At 41.3% G+C, this 18,306-nt stretch overlaps 1 protein-coding gene across 4 annotated transcripts in view; it reads right to left on the reverse strand.

The window, feature by feature from the left end:
• Nucleotides 1–18,306, reverse strand: part of prrc2b (proline-rich coiled-coil 2B) — a 108,563-nt gene that overhangs the window by 23,758 nt on the left and 66,499 nt on the right. For 3 of the 4 annotated variants that reach the window (XM_072488797.1, XM_072488796.1, XM_072488799.1), the window contains exons 21-30: nt 17,242–17,324; nt 16,117–16,344; nt 15,043–15,282; nt 9,900–9,986; nt 7,097–7,198; nt 4,482–4,671; nt 3,745–3,854; nt 3,533–3,657; nt 2,914–3,148; nt 564–743 (exon numbers count right to left, since the gene is read on the reverse strand). In XM_072488797.1, the coding sequence (XP_072344898.1) occupies nt 564–743; nt 2,914–3,148; nt 3,533–3,657; nt 3,745–3,854; nt 4,482–4,671; nt 7,097–7,198; nt 9,900–9,986; nt 15,043–15,282; nt 16,117–16,344; nt 17,242–17,324 (1,580 nt within the window). The remainder of the gene's footprint in view (nt 1–563; nt 744–2,913; nt 3,149–3,532; nt 3,658–3,744; nt 3,855–4,481; nt 4,672–7,096; nt 7,199–9,899; nt 9,987–15,042; nt 15,283–16,116; nt 16,345–17,241; nt 17,325–18,306) is intronic. The other variant, XM_072488798.1, reaches the window with a different exon arrangement.

Genomic DNA, 18,306 nt, shown 5'->3' on the forward strand with positions numbered 1-18,306 from the left:
GATTTTAAATTTGAGGCTTTGGCAGACCGGCAGCAGATGTAGGTCAGTAAGGACAGTATGATGGGTAAGCAGGACTTGATACGAGTTAGGGGACTGCCACCAGAGTTTTAAAAGCACTTTACAGCCAATGACATTTTCTGAAGCATAGTCACTGTTGTAATGGAGGAATAAGAATCACGTAACATTATCTGCCCTTTCAAATTTGCCTTGGATAAACCCACATCTCTCTAAGTTACCCCTCCTGTGTTTTTCCTTCAAATGGCAAGAAGCTAACCAAGCTTAACCCTTTCAAAGCAAAGTGTAACATTACACCGCCCTCCAACACTTTGGTTCAATTCCTGCTAATAACAAATTTGAGATTCATGGTTAGTTCGGTTAAATTAGATAAATGGTTGAAGAACAGGGGATCAGGATGACAGTGTATGGACAGGAACATGGGATCAAGATGACGGCATATAGGGAGGATATACACCAGAGACTGAGTGGTTTGTGCTGTTGTAATTTCTATGTATTTAATAGATCTTTCTATCAATCTGTCTCAAAATTAAGCCAATTGGTCTGACCTCTCTGCCAGTGGGTAGAATAGGAGGCTGGGATCCTGGGGGCAAGAGCCTTCTGGTCCCACCAACACTCAAGCTCTGTGCTTGGGGAAGCTGGATGGATTGAGTTAACGCAATCAGTTGCTGCTGGCCAGAGCCAAACCGAGGCAGAGACAGCTGGGATCCAGGCATAGACATGGTCACCTGCACAAGTAGGAGATATAATGAAGATAGTTTAATATTCAAATCAAACCATTCTGACATCAACTGCACAATACATACATCATATTCAACAGCTTAATGACTATGTGATGCATTGTGAAAGTATACCAGTGATATAATTCAAGTGTAAAGGGAACCTGCAAACTGTCATCTGCTACAATTGCACCATCTAGCAGTCACATCATAGCCATACAAAGCAATTTCACTGACTATTCATTATCAGACATGAAGAAAAATGATTTTATTTAGATACCTCTCTTAGAATTAAGAACAAAGGGTCCAGGGGTTAGAGTGTGAAGGTTAGCATGTTAACATTAGACAGGTTTGCATTCCATGGAATATAGAAGGTTAGAGGGTAAGGGTTTTTGGATTTTGAAAGGAATTGAGGGGGTAAATAGGGAGAAATCTGTTCTGCTAATCTCGGACAAGGCACCACCACTGTGAAACCATTCAGGAAAGAAGAGGGGAAATCCTTCTTCACACAAAGGGCAGTAGAAGTTTGGAACTTCTTAAAAAGCAGCAGATTTTAGCTGAATTAATCATCGATAGACAAGGGTCTCAACGGATGTGGTCAAGGCAGGTGGATGGAGCCAGGATGCAGATCAGCCATGATCTCAATGACTGGTGGAACAGGCTCGAGGGGCTGAATGAACTATCTCTGGTCCGTAGGATGATTTTTACTTTACTTTTAAAAAACTATCTTGGCTTATTTACTACCAGAATTCAATTATTGCAAGAACAAGACCCAGGTATGCCACCTGGGAGTCATTCTGAAAATGAAGGGAATTACATGGATACAGTTCACTTTATCAATCTTATTTGGTTGCAACTTTTCCACTCAGTGTTTTTGCTTTTCATCGACATTAATTATTCTAACCCTTGACATCTCCCAAAATGTGCCAATCCTATTCTTTCCTGTCTCAATCTTCCAAATATATTCTTTGCAGGTTCCATTCTTCTATTTCCATCCAACCCACGTCTACTTATCCGATGCTAATATTCTATAAATCTGAATGAAGTCCTAACCATGAATCCTGATCCAAAAACACCACAGCAGAATTTCTCGGCCAAAGCTCAGATTTTGCATTGGAACATAAATGACAGGAACAAGGAGTGGGCCATTCTGCCTTCCACACCATTCAAAATAAGATCATGCCAGATCTCTGACCTCAGTTCCACTCTCCCACCCTATCCCCAGAAACATGGACTCTCTTGGCGTCCAAAAACTATGGATTTCAATCTTGAATATGTTCAACAATTCTTATATCATTACCAAATGCCTTCTCTTGAGAATTCAACCCCTAGTTCTGGACTCACCAGCCTCTCTGCATTCCATAGAATCAGAGAATTTACAGTGCAGAAGGAGGCCATTCGGTCCATCGAGTCTGCACCAGCCTTTGGAAAGAGCACCCTACCTACGCCCATACCTCCACCCTATACCCACAGCTCCACCCTATCCCCGTATAACCCCACCTAACCTTTATGTTTTTGAACACTAAGGACAATTTAGCATAGCAATTCATCTAACATCTTTTGACTGTGGGAGGAAACCAGAGCACCTGGAGGAAACCCACACAGACACGGGGAGAACATGCAGACTCCGCATAGACAGTGACCCAAGCCAGGAATCGAACCTGGGATCCTGGTGCTGTGAAGCTTGTATGCCACCCATTTCAATGAGATCACCTCTCATTCTTCTACAACCAGGAAATTATAGATCCAGTCTACTAAGTCCTTCCTAGGACAGCCTTCCCACCGTAAGAATCAATCTAATGAACTTTAAATGCATCTCTCTGAAGACAAGTATATCATTCTTTAGGCGAGGAGACTAGAACTGCACACAATTTATGCACATTTTACATCAATAACAATATTCAATGAATAAGGCACCAAGATATTTAATACTATAAATAGTCATTGGACTCAAAACGTTAGCTCTTTTCTCTCCCTACAGATGCTGCCAGATCTGCTGAGATTTTACAGCATTTTTTCTTTCGTTTCAGATTCCAGCATCCGCAGTAATTTGCTTTTTATCAAGAGTGGAAACTCCAGGTGATTAAAAAAAATTTTTTTTTTCAAAAAGCCCACAGATTCCTATTGAAATAAAAATGTGCATTTTTTGCTACACAGGAGTTGTAAGAATTTCCTAAACCTGTATTAGCTGTGAGTCCATGATCTGTGACGTGGTGAGTCCAGGCTGGTTCAGTTGGCTTTCATACATGAGAGGTTGATTTCCACCAATTGCTTGGTAATGGGAGCCTGGCTGTGGCTTTACCATATCAGAGGTTGGAACAGCAGGGAACGCCGTATATGGAGTTTTCAGAGGAGCCCCCGAGAGGACCATTGTGGACGGTTGAGACAGGCTGGGGTGCATGTACACTTGCGATCTGTGAAAAATATCAACTTGAAATTAATTGAAATCATCTCTCTACATACTCACGAACAAACAACGACAACTGACCGAAACCTTCAATAAATCAAATAATCAATCAAGTGTCTTGATATCACACTTTTTACACAGTGAAATGGTGATAGAATTAACTGGAATCCAACTTTAAAGCATGCCAAATATTGAAAACAATTACATTAAAAGGGATGAAGTGTTTTAAAACTTGACCTAACTTTTAATTTGTGTAAGAAAATTAAATATTGCCCAAGGAAATTTACTGAGCAGATGGAAAAAATACAGTACTTTGTATTTGTCATCCCAAAACAAAATAAATGGGAGCCTCGGGCAATTCCTGGTTGTGCTGAAATAGTATGCACGGTACCTGAATGGTTGCATTGAACCAAACATTTCCTGGGGCTGAGAGACGGGCAGTCCATTCCGCAATCCCAGGGGTGCCTGGGCTTGTAAGGATGTGTGCATGGGAATCGTAATCTGGTGTGCAGCCGCCTAAAGAAAGGAGAGATACGTAAGCAGCCAAGATAACAAACATTGAAGTTAAAATGGACATCCAATTCCCCCCCCTTGCACCATTACCTGAGAGAGTCCAGTCTGGAAACCTTGTTGCTGTGGAATCGATTGAGGAAGGAGTCGGGTCTGACTGGCAAACACATGGCCATCCATGTACAGAGGAGAAATATGGCTCCCTGGAAAAAAAACACAGACAAATCTTTCTCCTACTTGTAATGTCTTGTTTACCCAGGCCGAATCAAGGTAAACAAAGCCAACAGGTGTTTTCTTAAAGCCGGGGATCGTCTTTCTGGGAATGTGAAGCTCTCATTCCCCCACAAGGATGTGACTCTTTTATACAAAGCTCAGCTGGTAAAGGATTTTCATTTACGTATGAAGTTATGAAGTAAACGGTGCTGTCGGGAATGCAGATTTTAGAAATAGAATCTGCGAAGTTTATACCGCACTCCAGAAAATTGAATCATAATGTCTGGGAGTAAGTAGATATCTGTTGAGCACATTTTGTGCATTTTTTTTAAACAAAGAAACACAAATATTTGCTTTAATTGTACGTATTTAATGAGTAGATTTTACCCTTACCATCCAATAATCCAGTCACTGACTTGCAACCAAGGTTGGGGGAATCCAAGGTGCTACTTTGTCATGTCCATTCAAATATCAATACAATAAACTGATGGGACATATTCTAACAGATCAATCTTTCCCACCTTCCCAAATGATTATCAGTTTAATTATTGGGATCTCTGTTGAAGTCAAAAGCTAGCACTGATGCAATTGGCACAGAAGATCAAGATGTCACATACCTGGCAAAGACACTGAAGGTGCAACTGAAACCATGGGCATGGGTGGTACAGAACACCCAATTGAGCTGTAGCCTACCCCACTAGGTGGTCCTGTGTTGCACGGGGTCTGCGTACTGGTACTGCTGCTGCCTGGAGAACTCTGTTCAGTAACATTGGGAGAATTTTCCCAGGCCTTTCGGGCAGATTCCATCTGATCATAGAAAGAAAATGGGGTGAAGCTCAATGATGTTGACTGAAAGCTAAATAGCAAAACAGCTTTCTTGCAAATAACATAACCGATCCACACACTTCTTGTTCTTGCTGTAGAGGGAGTGCAGCGAAGGTTTACCAGACTGATTCCTGGGATGGCGGGACTGACGTCTGAGGAAAGATTGAATCGGTTAGGATTGTATTCACTGGAGTTCAGAAGAATGAGAGGAAGGGATCTCATAGAAACCTATAAAATTCTAACAGGACTAGGCAGGGTAGATGCAGGAAGGATGTTCCCGATGGTGGATGTGTCCAGAACCAGGGGTCACAGTCTGAAGATACGGGGTGGACCATTTAGGACAGAGATTAGGAGAAATGTCTTCACCCTGAGAGTGGTCAACCTGTGGAATTCATTACCACAGGAAGTAGTTGATAACATTGCATGTTTTCTAGAAGCAGTTAGATATAGAACTTGGGGTGAAGGGGATCAAAGGATATGGGAGGAAAGTGGGATTAGGCTATTGAGTTGGATGATCAGCCATGATCATAATGAACGGTGGAGCAGGCTTGAAGGGCCGAATGGCCTCCCCCGCTCCTATTTTCTAATCCATCAGGTACTAACTGGTTCAAATCATGCAGCTTCAAAAACAAAAGCTGCCTACTGAATGGACATCTTATCAGCTTACTAGGTAAGAATACATAAAGTTTCATTCACTAGCCTAGTGGAACCGAAAGTGATCCATTTGAACTCTATACTAGGAAGTTAGTTACAAGCCAACAATCTCATTCAAGAAATTTCTCCTCAGCTCAGTTCCAAATGGCTGACCCCTTATCCTGAGACTGTTAATCCTAGTTCTAGACTCTCTACGCAGGGTAAACAGCCGTTGGTACGTATGGCATGAAGCCCTTTAAGAATTTTACATGTAAGATCACCTCCCATTCTTCCAAACCAAAAGAACATAGGCCAATTCCAATCAAATCTCTCCTCATAGGACAACTCTCTCACCCCAGGAATCCATCCAGTGAACATTTGATGAAGCACAAATAAATCTGTACACAGTACTCTGGGAGTGATCTCACAAAATCCCAAATAACTCCAGTAAGACTGTCAACTCTTATACTCCACCTAATAAAGGGCAACTTACGATTTGCCTTCTTAATTGCTTGTTGCACTGACCTATGATCTGTGTACAAGAACCCCTAAATTCCTCCAAATAGAATAAAACGATGTGCGTGATCTTAAATACAAACTAAAGCCATTCAGTGGTGATGTCAGGAAGTACTTCTTCACAGAAAATACCAGTGGAAAGCTGGAACTCTGTTCCTCAAAAAGCTAGTGTGGCTTATGTCAATTGAAAATGTAAAAACATAAATGATTTTTGTTAGGCAAAGGGCGTTAAGGTTTACAGAAACAAGGTTGGTAGGTGGAATTTAGTACATGATCTCACTGAATAATGGAACAGCCTCAAAGGGTTGAATGGCCTCCTCCTCTTCCCGTAAATGTATTAAGATCAGCCCTTTCCAAACTTCAGGCCCACGTACCCAATCAGGATAAATCAGTGAATAAAAAAATAAATAGAACTGAGGTACCTGGGCTGTACTATTTCATAGACCCCATAAGGCCCATGTTGTTGGGAGCGGAGGTTAATTGACATAGGGTAGGTGCAATTTAATGTGGGTAAGAAAGAAATGATTCATTTTGAGATAAACAATATGTGAGGGCAGTATAATCTAAAGGGTACTATTTCGAGAAGTGGGGGTTTTCACAAGCAGAAGGGCCTGGTGGTACACCATCACAGATTTTTGAAGGTGTCACAGCAATTTGACTAAGAAAACATATTGGGATATTTGGCTTTGTTAATAGTACCAGCTTTGAATACAAAAACAAAGAAGTCATGTTAAACTTTTGGTTAGACCTCTACTGGAGGTATTTGTATCTCACTTTCAAAAGGATGCCAAGGTACAAAGATGGTTTACCAAGATTATACTAGGGATGAGGGACGTCAGTTTTATAGAGGAGTTGGAGAAACTGAGATTCTTTGTCTTAGGGCAGAAATGGTTACGGGAGACCCAATACAGATATTCAAAACTTTGAGGAGTTTTGATAGCCCAAGTAGGGCAAAACTGTTTCCTCCAATAATGGTTTGTTAACCAAATGTAAAAGATTTAAAATAATTGACAAAAGAGAAATGAAAATAAATTATTACACACAGGGAGTTATAATGAAAGGGTGGTGGAATCAGATTCCATAGAAACTTTGAAAGGTCAATAGGGTATGCATTTAAAGACAACTGCTTTGCGGTGTTCAGGGACAAATTTGAGGGTGTGTGACTAACAGCTCTTTCAAAGGGTTGGCGGAATGGTCTTCTGCTCTGAAAGGTCCTATGGTTTTAAGGATCGCTGATCAGCCTTGTGCTGCAACCCACCTTTAAAGTGAGGTCAGTGCTTGGAAGAGACACTGGAGTGAGGTTGGGACCCTGCTGCAGATGCTCCCTTCGTAGAATAGGGATTGACTGGCTCAGAGTAACCTGGAAAACAAGAACCCGGCATTAAATAAAATACATGGACCCATCTTTGCAGCATAACTTGGGTTTGCTAAGTATTAATAATTAACAAGAAATACATTATCTGTGCTGACAATATTGACAATCAGTTACAGTTCAGAGAAATCCCAAAAGGGTTGTTACAACAGTTTCCTTGGCACGTAACACAGTAAGGTCACAGTAGTGTACCGTATTGGTCATTGCATAACAGGAAGGATATAATCACACTAGAAAGGGTACAGAGGTTTACAAGGGTGTTGGCAGGAATGGAGATTTCTAGGTATGAGAAAAGGCTGGACGGGCTGGCACTGTTTTCCTTGAAATAGAAGAGGCTGAGGGAAGATTTAATTGAGGTGTATAAAATTGCCGAGATAAAGTGGACAGGAGGACCGTTTCCATTAACAGAAATCAATAACTAGGGGCACAGATTTAAAGTAACTGACAGAAGGATTAGAGGGGTGCTGAGGTGAGGTTCTTTCACCCAGAGGATGGTTGGGTCTGGAACCTACTGACATGCAAGGGTGGTAGAAGCAAAAACCCCCATTGCATTTAAAATATACCTGGATAAGCACCTAAAGTGCCGGAACGTACAAGACTATGGACCAAGGGTTGGAAAGAGGGATTGGATAGGATACTTCTTTTCCAGACAGCACAGACACGAGGGCTGAATGGCCTCTGTCTCTGCTGTATGATGATATGAACTTCACTTGAGCTTCTTTTACCCACTTTTAGTAAAACTCCATGCGAGTGACACATCTGTTCCTTTTACTTTGATTTAATAAAATGATTATTCTAATAATAAAGTTAGAAGTCTTACAACACCAGGTTAAAGTCCAACAGGTTTGTTTCAAACACTAGCTTTTGGAGCACTGCTCCTTCCTCAAGTCTAATAATAAAACCATTAACATTTATTTAAAGGGAACACTTTGAACCATTGCTCGCGACTCCCACGTCCCAAAACCAAATAGGAAAAAAATGAGGATCGTTCAGAAAAGTTCAGAGAAATGGCATTTAAGTTAAGTCATGAAATGTTGAACAATTTTCTTTTAAGATTTAAATGGTACAAATGAATCTTTATGTTTGTCTGCAACGTTCACTGTTAAGGTTAGGAAGGTCAGAAATCTTTCCAGCACCATCTTCCGTGTTTACTGTCATCAGTTTGGTGGCCGGATTGGAAGTTCGATAACTCAGTCTGATTGATGTTGTGAACTTCCTTTGTAAAAACGCCAAAAAGCTGGGGCCAACTTCAAATATTATTACAACAGACTTTTCAATGGCATTTGACAGGGTTGATCATACACTTCTGGTTTAGAAGATGATAAAAGTTAAGCACACACAGGATTCTCGTGTAATGGTTTGCTGACTTCCTCACTGGCTGCACTCAGCATGTAAGATACTGTGACTGTTAATCTGAAAGCGTTCAGTTAACAGCCGGTGCTCCTCAAGGAATTTAGCTGGGCCAATTATTTTCCTAAACCTCATTCACCATGGGCTCTCCTCTTCTGACCTGAAATAGTGGAAATATGTGGATGATACAACAGTTGCAAAGTCTAGACCGTGGGGTACGGTCAAAGAAGTTCAGAAAGTTGTCAATACACTCAACAAATGACGCGAGGAAAAAGGTATGCAGCAAATGCAATGTCATACAAATAGATTTGGGTAGACAAGAGCACCTGCTCTTCGACATAAAATTAAGCAATTACACCCCTGGCAAAGAAGGAAGCCGAAAATTGACAGATTTTTCAACCCAAGTGGAATGGCCCCGTGGACAGTATGCTAATTTTTAAATTATTATTATTTTTTTTTTTACAGATGTTCACCTTCAGATCCCTCGTCCTTTTCAGAAACCCTGTTTCAACAAAACCATAGAATCCCTACAGTACAGAAGGAGACCATTCAGCCCATCGAGTCTGTACCGGCCCTCCAAAAGAGCACACGACCCCTGCCCTATCCCCACAACCCTGTGCATTGATCATGGTTAATCCACCTAACCTGCACGCCTTTGGACTGTGAGGGAAACTGGAGGACGCAGAAACAGGGAGAATGTGCCAACTCCACACAGTCACTCAAGACTGCAATCAAACCCGGGTCCCTGGGGCTGTGAGAGATCAGCGCTAACCACAGTGCCGCCTGCTCATGACGTGTTGGTTACAAACATCCCTTGTGCTTCTGTGGCACCTTGGCGTCACAGGGCAAACTGCCCAGATTGAAAGAATACAGAAGCATGCACCAAGACTGACCATAGGCCCATCATGACTCAAAGTTTGAAACTCTTAAATTTTGAAAATCCCTTATGTAATCTACCCAATTTCAGAATTGGTTACCACCACCATGCCCAAAGCAATCGAGGCAACTCAGGGGTTCAACTAAATTCAACCCCATAAGAAGCATGGAAGGAAAGATACCAATGTAGCTCTATTCCTTACATGGCTCGGCTCCCCAATGAAGTACTGGTTTGTAATTGAACATAATTTGAATTCAGCATTCCTTTTTTTAAACTATCCCGTCCACCACTTCCCTGCTACACTTATTTATTTTTGTTCTTACACGATCGTCACATTTTCACGTTTTTAAACTTTATTTCTTAGTCCATGTAGGAATTTTTTGATTCAACTAACACTCCAATTCAAACTTTGGGCTGTGAATGTGTTTCCTGAATACAATACTTTTATAATATAGTACTCACATTGTTAGCCAATACATCCTGCAGTTTGGTAATCGACTTGGAAACAGGACTGGGCACGGAATTCTGCGGCAAATTGAAATCAGAATCCTAAAACAGCAACCAATAAACTCTTCTCAGTCCCACCAAACACAACATTAACTCCACAGCTATCAACAGCACCAACAGACAATGCATTTTGAACAGATCTGGCAAATTATCATTGATGCAGACACTCCTGGAAAATTACAAGATTAACTGAACATAGCTTATGTTACTGTAATGCAAGATAACCAGGAACTGACCCATTACCAAGTGTGTGCAAAGCAAGCAGATATTTCCAATGCTGCAGTAATTTCCAAATCAGTGCTACTGCAGCAGAGTTAAAACCACATCAATGCTGATCAACACACTTACTTGTTGCTCATCTTTAATGGCTAAGTTAGCTCTTTAGTAACAGACTTCAAGAACATATGAGGTAGTGGAATGGGCGATATATGGCAGGCAAAATTAAATGCAGACAAGTGTGAGGTGATATATTTTGTTAGGAAGAATTAAGAGAGATAGCACACATATCAAAGGGCAGTTTTAAAGCGGGTGCAAGAACAGAAACAAAACAATAGCTGGCCCCAGCTGGAGTACTGTGTCCAATTGGTTTCCACACTTTGGAAAGGAAGTGAAGGCTTTGGAGAAAGTATAGAAGAGATTTACTAGAATGATTCTAGGAATGAGAAAATATAAGCTGGGAGAAGGAGATGCTGGGATTGTTCTCCTTAGAACAGAGAAGGCTAACAGGACATGTGATAGATTTGCTTAAAATCACGAAAGATAAAGTAAATAAAGAGAAATTATTTCTAGTAGCTGAAGGGTCGATAAACACAAGGCGTGAGTTTAAGGTGGCTGCAAAAGAACTAGCGGTGACATGAGGAAACGCTATTTAATTGTACACAAGTGATTAGGATTTGCCAGTTAGGGTGGTGGATACAAATTCAATAGTGACCGTCAAAGAGATTTAGATAAATACTTGAAGAATAAACTGCAGGGATATGGGAAAGAGCAGGGGAATGGGGCTAACTGGATTGCATCTTATATGAGCCAGTGCATATTCGGCTGGACAACCTCCTTCTGTGCTGCACTATTTGATTCTAGGTGGTTCATCCCAAGTTCAAGCAGATCTTGATGCGGTGGGGAATTGAACCGATAAACATAGCATTATGCATGTGGGCAGCACTACCAGCAAGTTCTACAACTTACAGGATTAAAACCTGTTGGAAAAGAACAAGACTGTGGTGTATAAAATCATCTATGGCTCACATTGAATGCGGTGCAGCAACAGCAAAGCAAACGTGGCTAAGGCTGCACTGCTAGGCAACACAATAGGAAATACACCATTTTGTACTTCTGTAAGTTTGGTTAGGTGTATCTTAAGAATACTGTGTCCCACTTTGGTCCCTTCACATGATGAGTGAAACAGACTTTGGAAAAGGTTCAGAGAGACGTGAGAATTAAACCACCTTTGTTATCCAGCTAGGTTTTAAAAGCTGCGTCTATGTCCTTTAGAGATTTGCAGATTGATGGAAGAGTTTAAGATATCGAAGGGACTAGAATGTGTTCAGATTATTTCAATTAGATATCTTACAAATGATAAGAGTTATGAGTGCAAGTTATGCAAGGGTGGAAACGAGGCTAGATATCAGGTGGTTCTTCATTTCCCGGAGGACAGCTGCCCTATAAAGCAAGTTGCTGACTCCTCCAATGAATGTTGATTTGCGGCATACTTCCAGAATACAGCCTGGCACTATAGTATACAAAAGGTAGATTTAATACAGAGTAATATGATCATGCTCTTTGTGGTCTCCTGGCTAAGTTTGTCTTTTATAAAGGATTATAGAGTGGTAGTGGTGTAAAGAGATACGTACAATATTTAAATTTTCCTCTCACAGGAGGTTACATGGCTTCTAGTGAGTGGGGGTGTGTGAATCAGGATACTTAAAGCATCACAACTGTTTGAGACATAATCTTTTCTTTTCTTGCCCATCATTTGTGTGTGTTCGTATGCATCTACCTTTGCAATGTACTTTCAAACGGCAAGATGAACACATAATTAAAAGCAGCACCAGAGATCAAAGTAATTAAAAATGTTAATGTAGCATTTATATCTGAGTGCATAGAATTCAAAAGCAATGAAGTTATGTTAAACTTGCACAGAACCCCGGTCAGACAACAGAGTATTGTGCACAGTTCTGGTCTTCATACTGTAAAAATGACATTGAAGCACTGGAGAAAGGGGCAGATGTTTTTTAAGGAGGGGGCCAGAACGGAGTGATTGCAGCTGTTGGGAAAGATTGAACAGCTTGGAATTTCTTTTATATTTAGAAAAGAGAAGTTTTATAGATGGCCTGTTAGAGGCCTTTAATACTAAGAATGGGTTTGACAAAGTAGACATGGAGATTTCCTGCATTGACAGTAATCAAAGACCTTTTTGTATTTGACAATTTTTACTATGTAATGGATCTTCTTGGCCTTGTTTTCATTTCCATTCAATTTACTGACCCTTTCATAGTCTTCTTTTACATATGACTAGTTCAGGCGGTCAGGGTAGTATGGGGGCTCTCAGTCAGATTAGTCACATGGAATGTTAGGGGATTGAATGGCCCAATAAAACATTCAAAAGTGTTTTCACATCTCAAGAGCCTTAACAGTGATGTCGCATTCCTTCAAGGAATGGATTTTTGTGTTAAAGATCACACCAGATGACAAAGCACGGGTGAAACCAGGTGTTTCACTCCAACTGTAACGGCAGAGCTAGGGCAGTACTTCCCCTTATCCAGGGGAACCTGTCTAGGGTGCCCTTTGTCCCCATTGCTCTTTGCCCTGGTGAACCTCTGTCAATAGCCTTAAAGTCGACCACACTGCTTACGGCTATCCTTCGAGGTGGTGTGGAGCACTTTATGTCCTTATATGTTGATGTCCTCCTATTATATATATCACTAACCCTGCTGCCTATGTTGATGGCATAATGAATATTTTCAGTGCCTTTGGCTCATTCCCTGGCTATAAATTGAATAGCAAAAGTGAACATTTTCCAATAAATTCCAGTGCCAAACAAACACCTACCCCACCAAGAGTTTGCAGTTTTGTATATCTGGTGCTGGTTTTCACTATTTGGGTATGAGCATAACGCACTCTCTTGCAACTCTTCAGAGAACAAACCTTACGAGCCTGGTCACCAAAATTAAAGTGGATTTGCAGCACTGGGATAATTTCCTTTGCTGGCAGAATTCAATCCACAAAAATAACATTCTGCTCAGATTCTGGTTTCTTTGCCAATGTCTCCATATTTTTATACCAATATCATTTTTTGTTATGGTTAACAAGCTGATATCAACATTTATCTGGGCAGGCAGAACTCCTAGAGTCCGTAGAGCTATACTTCAAAGAGGGAGACGGGTTGGCGGACAAGCTCTTCCTAATCAACTGCACTATTATTGAGCGGCTAATATTCAAAAGATTTTAACATGGTGTCACGATCCAAGTTTAAACTGGCGTCTAATGGAAGCGCACTCTTCCTGTTCATTCTCTCATCCTGCCTTAATTTGTGCCCCACTCTCCTTTTCCCTCTCCAAATACACATCAAACCCAGTTGCGATTTCCACTTAAAAAATATGGAAACTATTTCATCAACATTTTAAACTTTCCATTCCTTCGCTATTAGGTCCTATTTGTAATAACCACTTATCCTTGCCCTCCAAGCGCTTGCCTTGTGGAGGAAGCGAGGACTCAAATGCTTTACTGACCTGTTCATGGGTGGGAACTTTGCCAGCTTACAGCCAAATTTAATTTACCTCATATCTAGTCTTTAGCGCTATTCTCAGGCCCATAAGTTTTGTTCGCTCACACTGTCCATCATTTCCTCAAACCAGCCGTGTTTTTATTTCATGGTTGTATGATCGCATGATGTTTTCTGGACCCTCCCTTCTCCATAACGTAGGAGATAATTGGGAAGCAGAGCCTGGGCCCAACCTTATGGGCGACTGGTGGGAGGAGGCCCTTTTTAAGGTCAACTCCACATCCTCTCGTGCTCGGTTAAGCATAGTTCAATTAAAAGTTCTGCACAGAATTCACTTTACCAAGGCCAGAATTACGAAGTTGTTCTCCAACACAGGCAACAAATACTCCAGGGCTCACTCACCCCTGCAGACCATACCCACATGATCTGGTTGTGCCCAAAGCTGACCATCCTTCATTGACATTATTTCCAAAGTTCTAAATATTGCAGCCTTGCCCTTTGATGGCCATACTTGGGAGTCTCATCTGCACTGGTCAGTTTCACTTTGCACTTGCTTCATTAATAGTCTGCAGGCAGATTTTATTAACCAGGAAGTCCCCCAAGCCAACCAACAGCTTCATCCTGGTTGGAAGACTTAATGTCCTTTCTATATTTGCAGAAGATTAAGTATGCCATAAGAGGATCCACTGAGAAATGTTTCTGTAGATGGCAGCCATTTGTCTGAAGAGTTAATTACTGTCGACTGTTAATTTTAATGGTTTTTTGGTGTAGTTTTTATTTGTCTTTTTATTGCGGGGAGGGAGCAGCATAAATGGTTCTACTGTATTGTGCTTTCTTTACCTGCTCCTTTCCTCTTTTGGAAAATGAACATAAAGAATTTATAAAAACAAAGTAGACATGGAGGGAATGTTTTCACTTGTGCGGGATCCAAACCTAGAGGACAGTAATACTAGTTTCATTACTAATAAATTTAACCAGAGAGTAGCGAGACTATTAGTTGAGGCAATTAGCTTAGATGCTTTCAAATGGAAACTAAATGAGTACAGGAGAGAAACGTGAATGGAAAGATACATTGAAATGCTGTGATAGGTGAATGGGAGGAGACTTGCAGAGTATAAATCCAGCACAGGATGGGCCGAGTATGCCTTCATGTTCCATTTAAGTAAAACACCAGGACTCTCTCAATTTCTCCAGATTTGCTACGGTATCTACTTCTAAATAAGGATGAATTGTCACACTAATTAGGTGCCATTAACTGTTCTGAAAAATTACTCTGTGACTTTACGGATCAGGTTAATTAAAACCAATTAGCAAAAATTACACACGCTAGAATTATACTATTAATATAATTTACAAACTGCCATTATTTTAAGTTACCTTTGGGCTCACTCCAAACTCTATTGGGGGAACTGGAATGACAGACTCGACATGCAAATCCAGCCCTGATTTAGGGCTTGGTCTGCTGTCAGCTGCGTTTGTCGAAGTGATGCCCCCATCACTGCGCTCTGCTCCCTCTGGTTCCAGGCACTCCTTTGCCTTCTTGTTTTTCAGGGACCGTTCATTTCCTATTGCTCCAGGCTTATGGTCCTTGTTCTGCCCAGCTGCTGGCTCTGAAATCTGAACAATCATAAGCAAATAAAACATTTTCTCCTGTGGACAAAGCTGGGTTGCTCCTTGAACATAGTGCTGAGATTAACCATATAGGAGCATCAACCTCAGAATAATCAAAATACTGGTGTTTCCCATCAAGACGGCAAATTGGAATCAAGATGAAACAATAAAAGGATAGAAAGCATGTTCATTTATAAAACATCTCACCTGTTTCAGACGAAGCACAAAGTGTTTCAGATTCAGCTATCTTATCTTATGGCCTTGGATATAGGTGTCATGCACGTGGCAGCAAAGTAATGCATTGCAAATGACACGGTAAAATAATGTTATATCCAGTGTACCTCTGGCCTATCCTGAGCAGTAGCACTGGCTTCTCTAAATATCCCCACTAATAAATCAGTTCGCCAAAACTAACAAATTAGAAAGCATTTGGAACAACAGTTTTCCTATCCCCTGCCATATTGGGATTCCCACATTGTGATTCTCTAACTTGCTTCAATTCCCTTGCTCCAGAGTGTTAATTTCTTCAGGAGCTATTAGTGGGATTCCTTCCCCATCTATAGTCACCCCCTGCTTTTTCCCTCTTTCCGAGACACCTGTTACGGTGCAAACTTTCTTTTTTGTGCCACTTGCGCACTTGATCTTTCTGTGCTGCATGCTTCCATCTTTGGGGTAACCATAATGCGTGTTTAGCCTCTCAGTGACAAAAAAAAGACATTTTTGATTGCTTCCAAAAGACACCCGGGCACTGTCCAAAGGCCAGCCCATATAATCCCAGGCCAACAGAAACAGGACAAGAATTAGTCCAGCACTAATTAACAAACTTGAAGTTTGTGTTACCTTGTTCTCTGGTCTTGCTGCCTTTTGCCTTTGTTCCTTGGGATCATCCGTTTTTCCATTTGATTTATCAACTGATGAATCTGTGCTGGCTCCATTCATTTCAGTCATTACTCCCCCTTCTGGCTTGAGTGCACCATAAGGTGAACTTCGCTGAGATGAAGTTGCAGACGATCCTTGGGAATCGGCACTTAGTTCAACGCCACTATCAGGCTGACTTGCCTTGAAACTCTACAAGATGAAGTGGTTGAATAGTTGGGATGTCTGATCGTACATCAAATGACAATCATGCATCTTTTAGATATTATATTCAAATAATAGCATTGTTTTGACACACTTTAATACATTAGCCATGCTGCCCTTTTTGAAAAGGTGAAGTTATGTTTTGAGTCATGGGTTGCTCTGCATCACTGATGGAGGGACACACTCTGTAGCATGATGTACATCTGACGGTGTCTGAAAGCTAAGTGATATTTTAAAACCAAATCCAGCGCTTGACACAGCTGCTGTGTGGCCCACAATACTTACAATGCCAGCAAAGCTGCATTTATGTGTCGGTCAAACTGGGTACGAGTGGCTGGTGTTGTTCCCTGAGGGATATTAACAAGCCAATTAGTATTTACAGCCATCTAGCAACCTCTACAGTCTCTTTTCCGGTGTCAACACTCATGGCTTGGCCATTTAGGATAGAGACAAGGAGAAATTTCTTCACTCAGAGGATTCTCAGAGGCCTATAGAAACACAGTTGTTCAGTATATTCAAGGTGAAGGTTGACAGATTTTCGACATTAAAGGAATCAAGTGATATGGGAAAAGGGTGGGAAAGTGGGATTGAAGTAGTTTGGCCATAATCCTTTTGAATGCTCAAGCAGCAGTATGGTGCATTCCCGCTCCCATTTCCTATGTTTTTAAATGACCAGATTTAGTGAATTAAATTCACCTTGGTAAGAATTGAACAGTTAACTCTGCTTGCTTGCCCTACCACTCTACTGTATGCCCTGGTATTAAAGCTGAAATAAAACTCTGCCAAAAAAAACCTTGAATCGTCATAAACAATACTTGGTAAAATACAGTGTTCTTAGCTATTTTTATAACCAGATTGGAAAGGTTTGGTAATTTATGAATGCACCTCGGTACACGTAGATTCAGGTCCTGTAAACGAATTCAAAGGTTTCACCCAGGTGTCACCACTGGCAGGCTGAACAGGAACAGCTGTGAAAAGAAACAAGCCAGCCCGGTTAGTGATCTTGCACGATATGATTATGTAGGATAAAACATAAAACCAGCTATGCAAACTTATGTAACCTTTTATTTATAATTTAAAGTGCCCAATTCTTTTTTTCTTACGAATTAAGGGGCAATTTGGGGCAGCACGGTAGCACAAGTGGATAGCACTGTGGCTTCACAGCGCCAGGGTCCCATGTTCGATTCCCCGCTGGGTCACTGCCTGTGCGGAGTTTGCACGTTCTCCCCGTGTCTGCGTGGGTTTCCTCCGGGTGCTCCGGTTTCCTCCCACAGTCCAAAGGCGTGCAAGTTAGGTGGATTGGCCATGATAAATTGCCCTTCATGTCAATAAAGGTTAGGAGGGGTTATTGGGTTACGGGGTTAGGGTGGAAGCGAGGGCTTAAGTGGGTCGGTGCAGACTCGATGGGCCGAATGGCCTCCTTCTGCACTGTATATTCTATGTTCTATGAAATTTAGCGTGGCCAGTCCACCTCCCTGCACATCTTTGGGTTGTGGGGGTGAGACCCACAGATATGGGGAGAATGTGTAAACTCCACACTGACAGTGACCCGGAGCCGGGATCAAACCTAGGACCTTGGTTCTGTGAGGCAGCTGTGCCACCGTGCCGCCCTGACTTATGAAACCTTGACTGCAATGATAGATTGGTTTAACTGTATAAACATAACTTATTGGTAAATTAAATGTTTTAGTGTATGTATATTGAATTGTCAGTCACTGTTAACATTTTCGCTGATAGCGAAGTGCTTGCTGAATCTTGCTCAATGAATAATCTGTGATTGTTGCAGAATCGGACAATCACATTTTCTGTATGGTTTACAAAAAGCAATGAGCTGCAATTACACAAATGGATGGCCTCCTTTGATCCATGAACAGAGCATGATTAGCATTAGTTACTGAAAGCATGGAGATTATCAAGCCAATTCATAGAATCCCTAGTGCAGGAGGCCCT

The sequence above is a fragment of the Scyliorhinus torazame genome, chromosome 22 (genome assembly GCF_047496885.1).
Source record: "Scyliorhinus torazame isolate Kashiwa2021f chromosome 22, sScyTor2.1, whole genome shotgun sequence".
NCBI classification, from domain to species: Eukaryota; Metazoa; Chordata; class Chondrichthyes; order Carcharhiniformes; family Scyliorhinidae; genus Scyliorhinus; species Scyliorhinus torazame.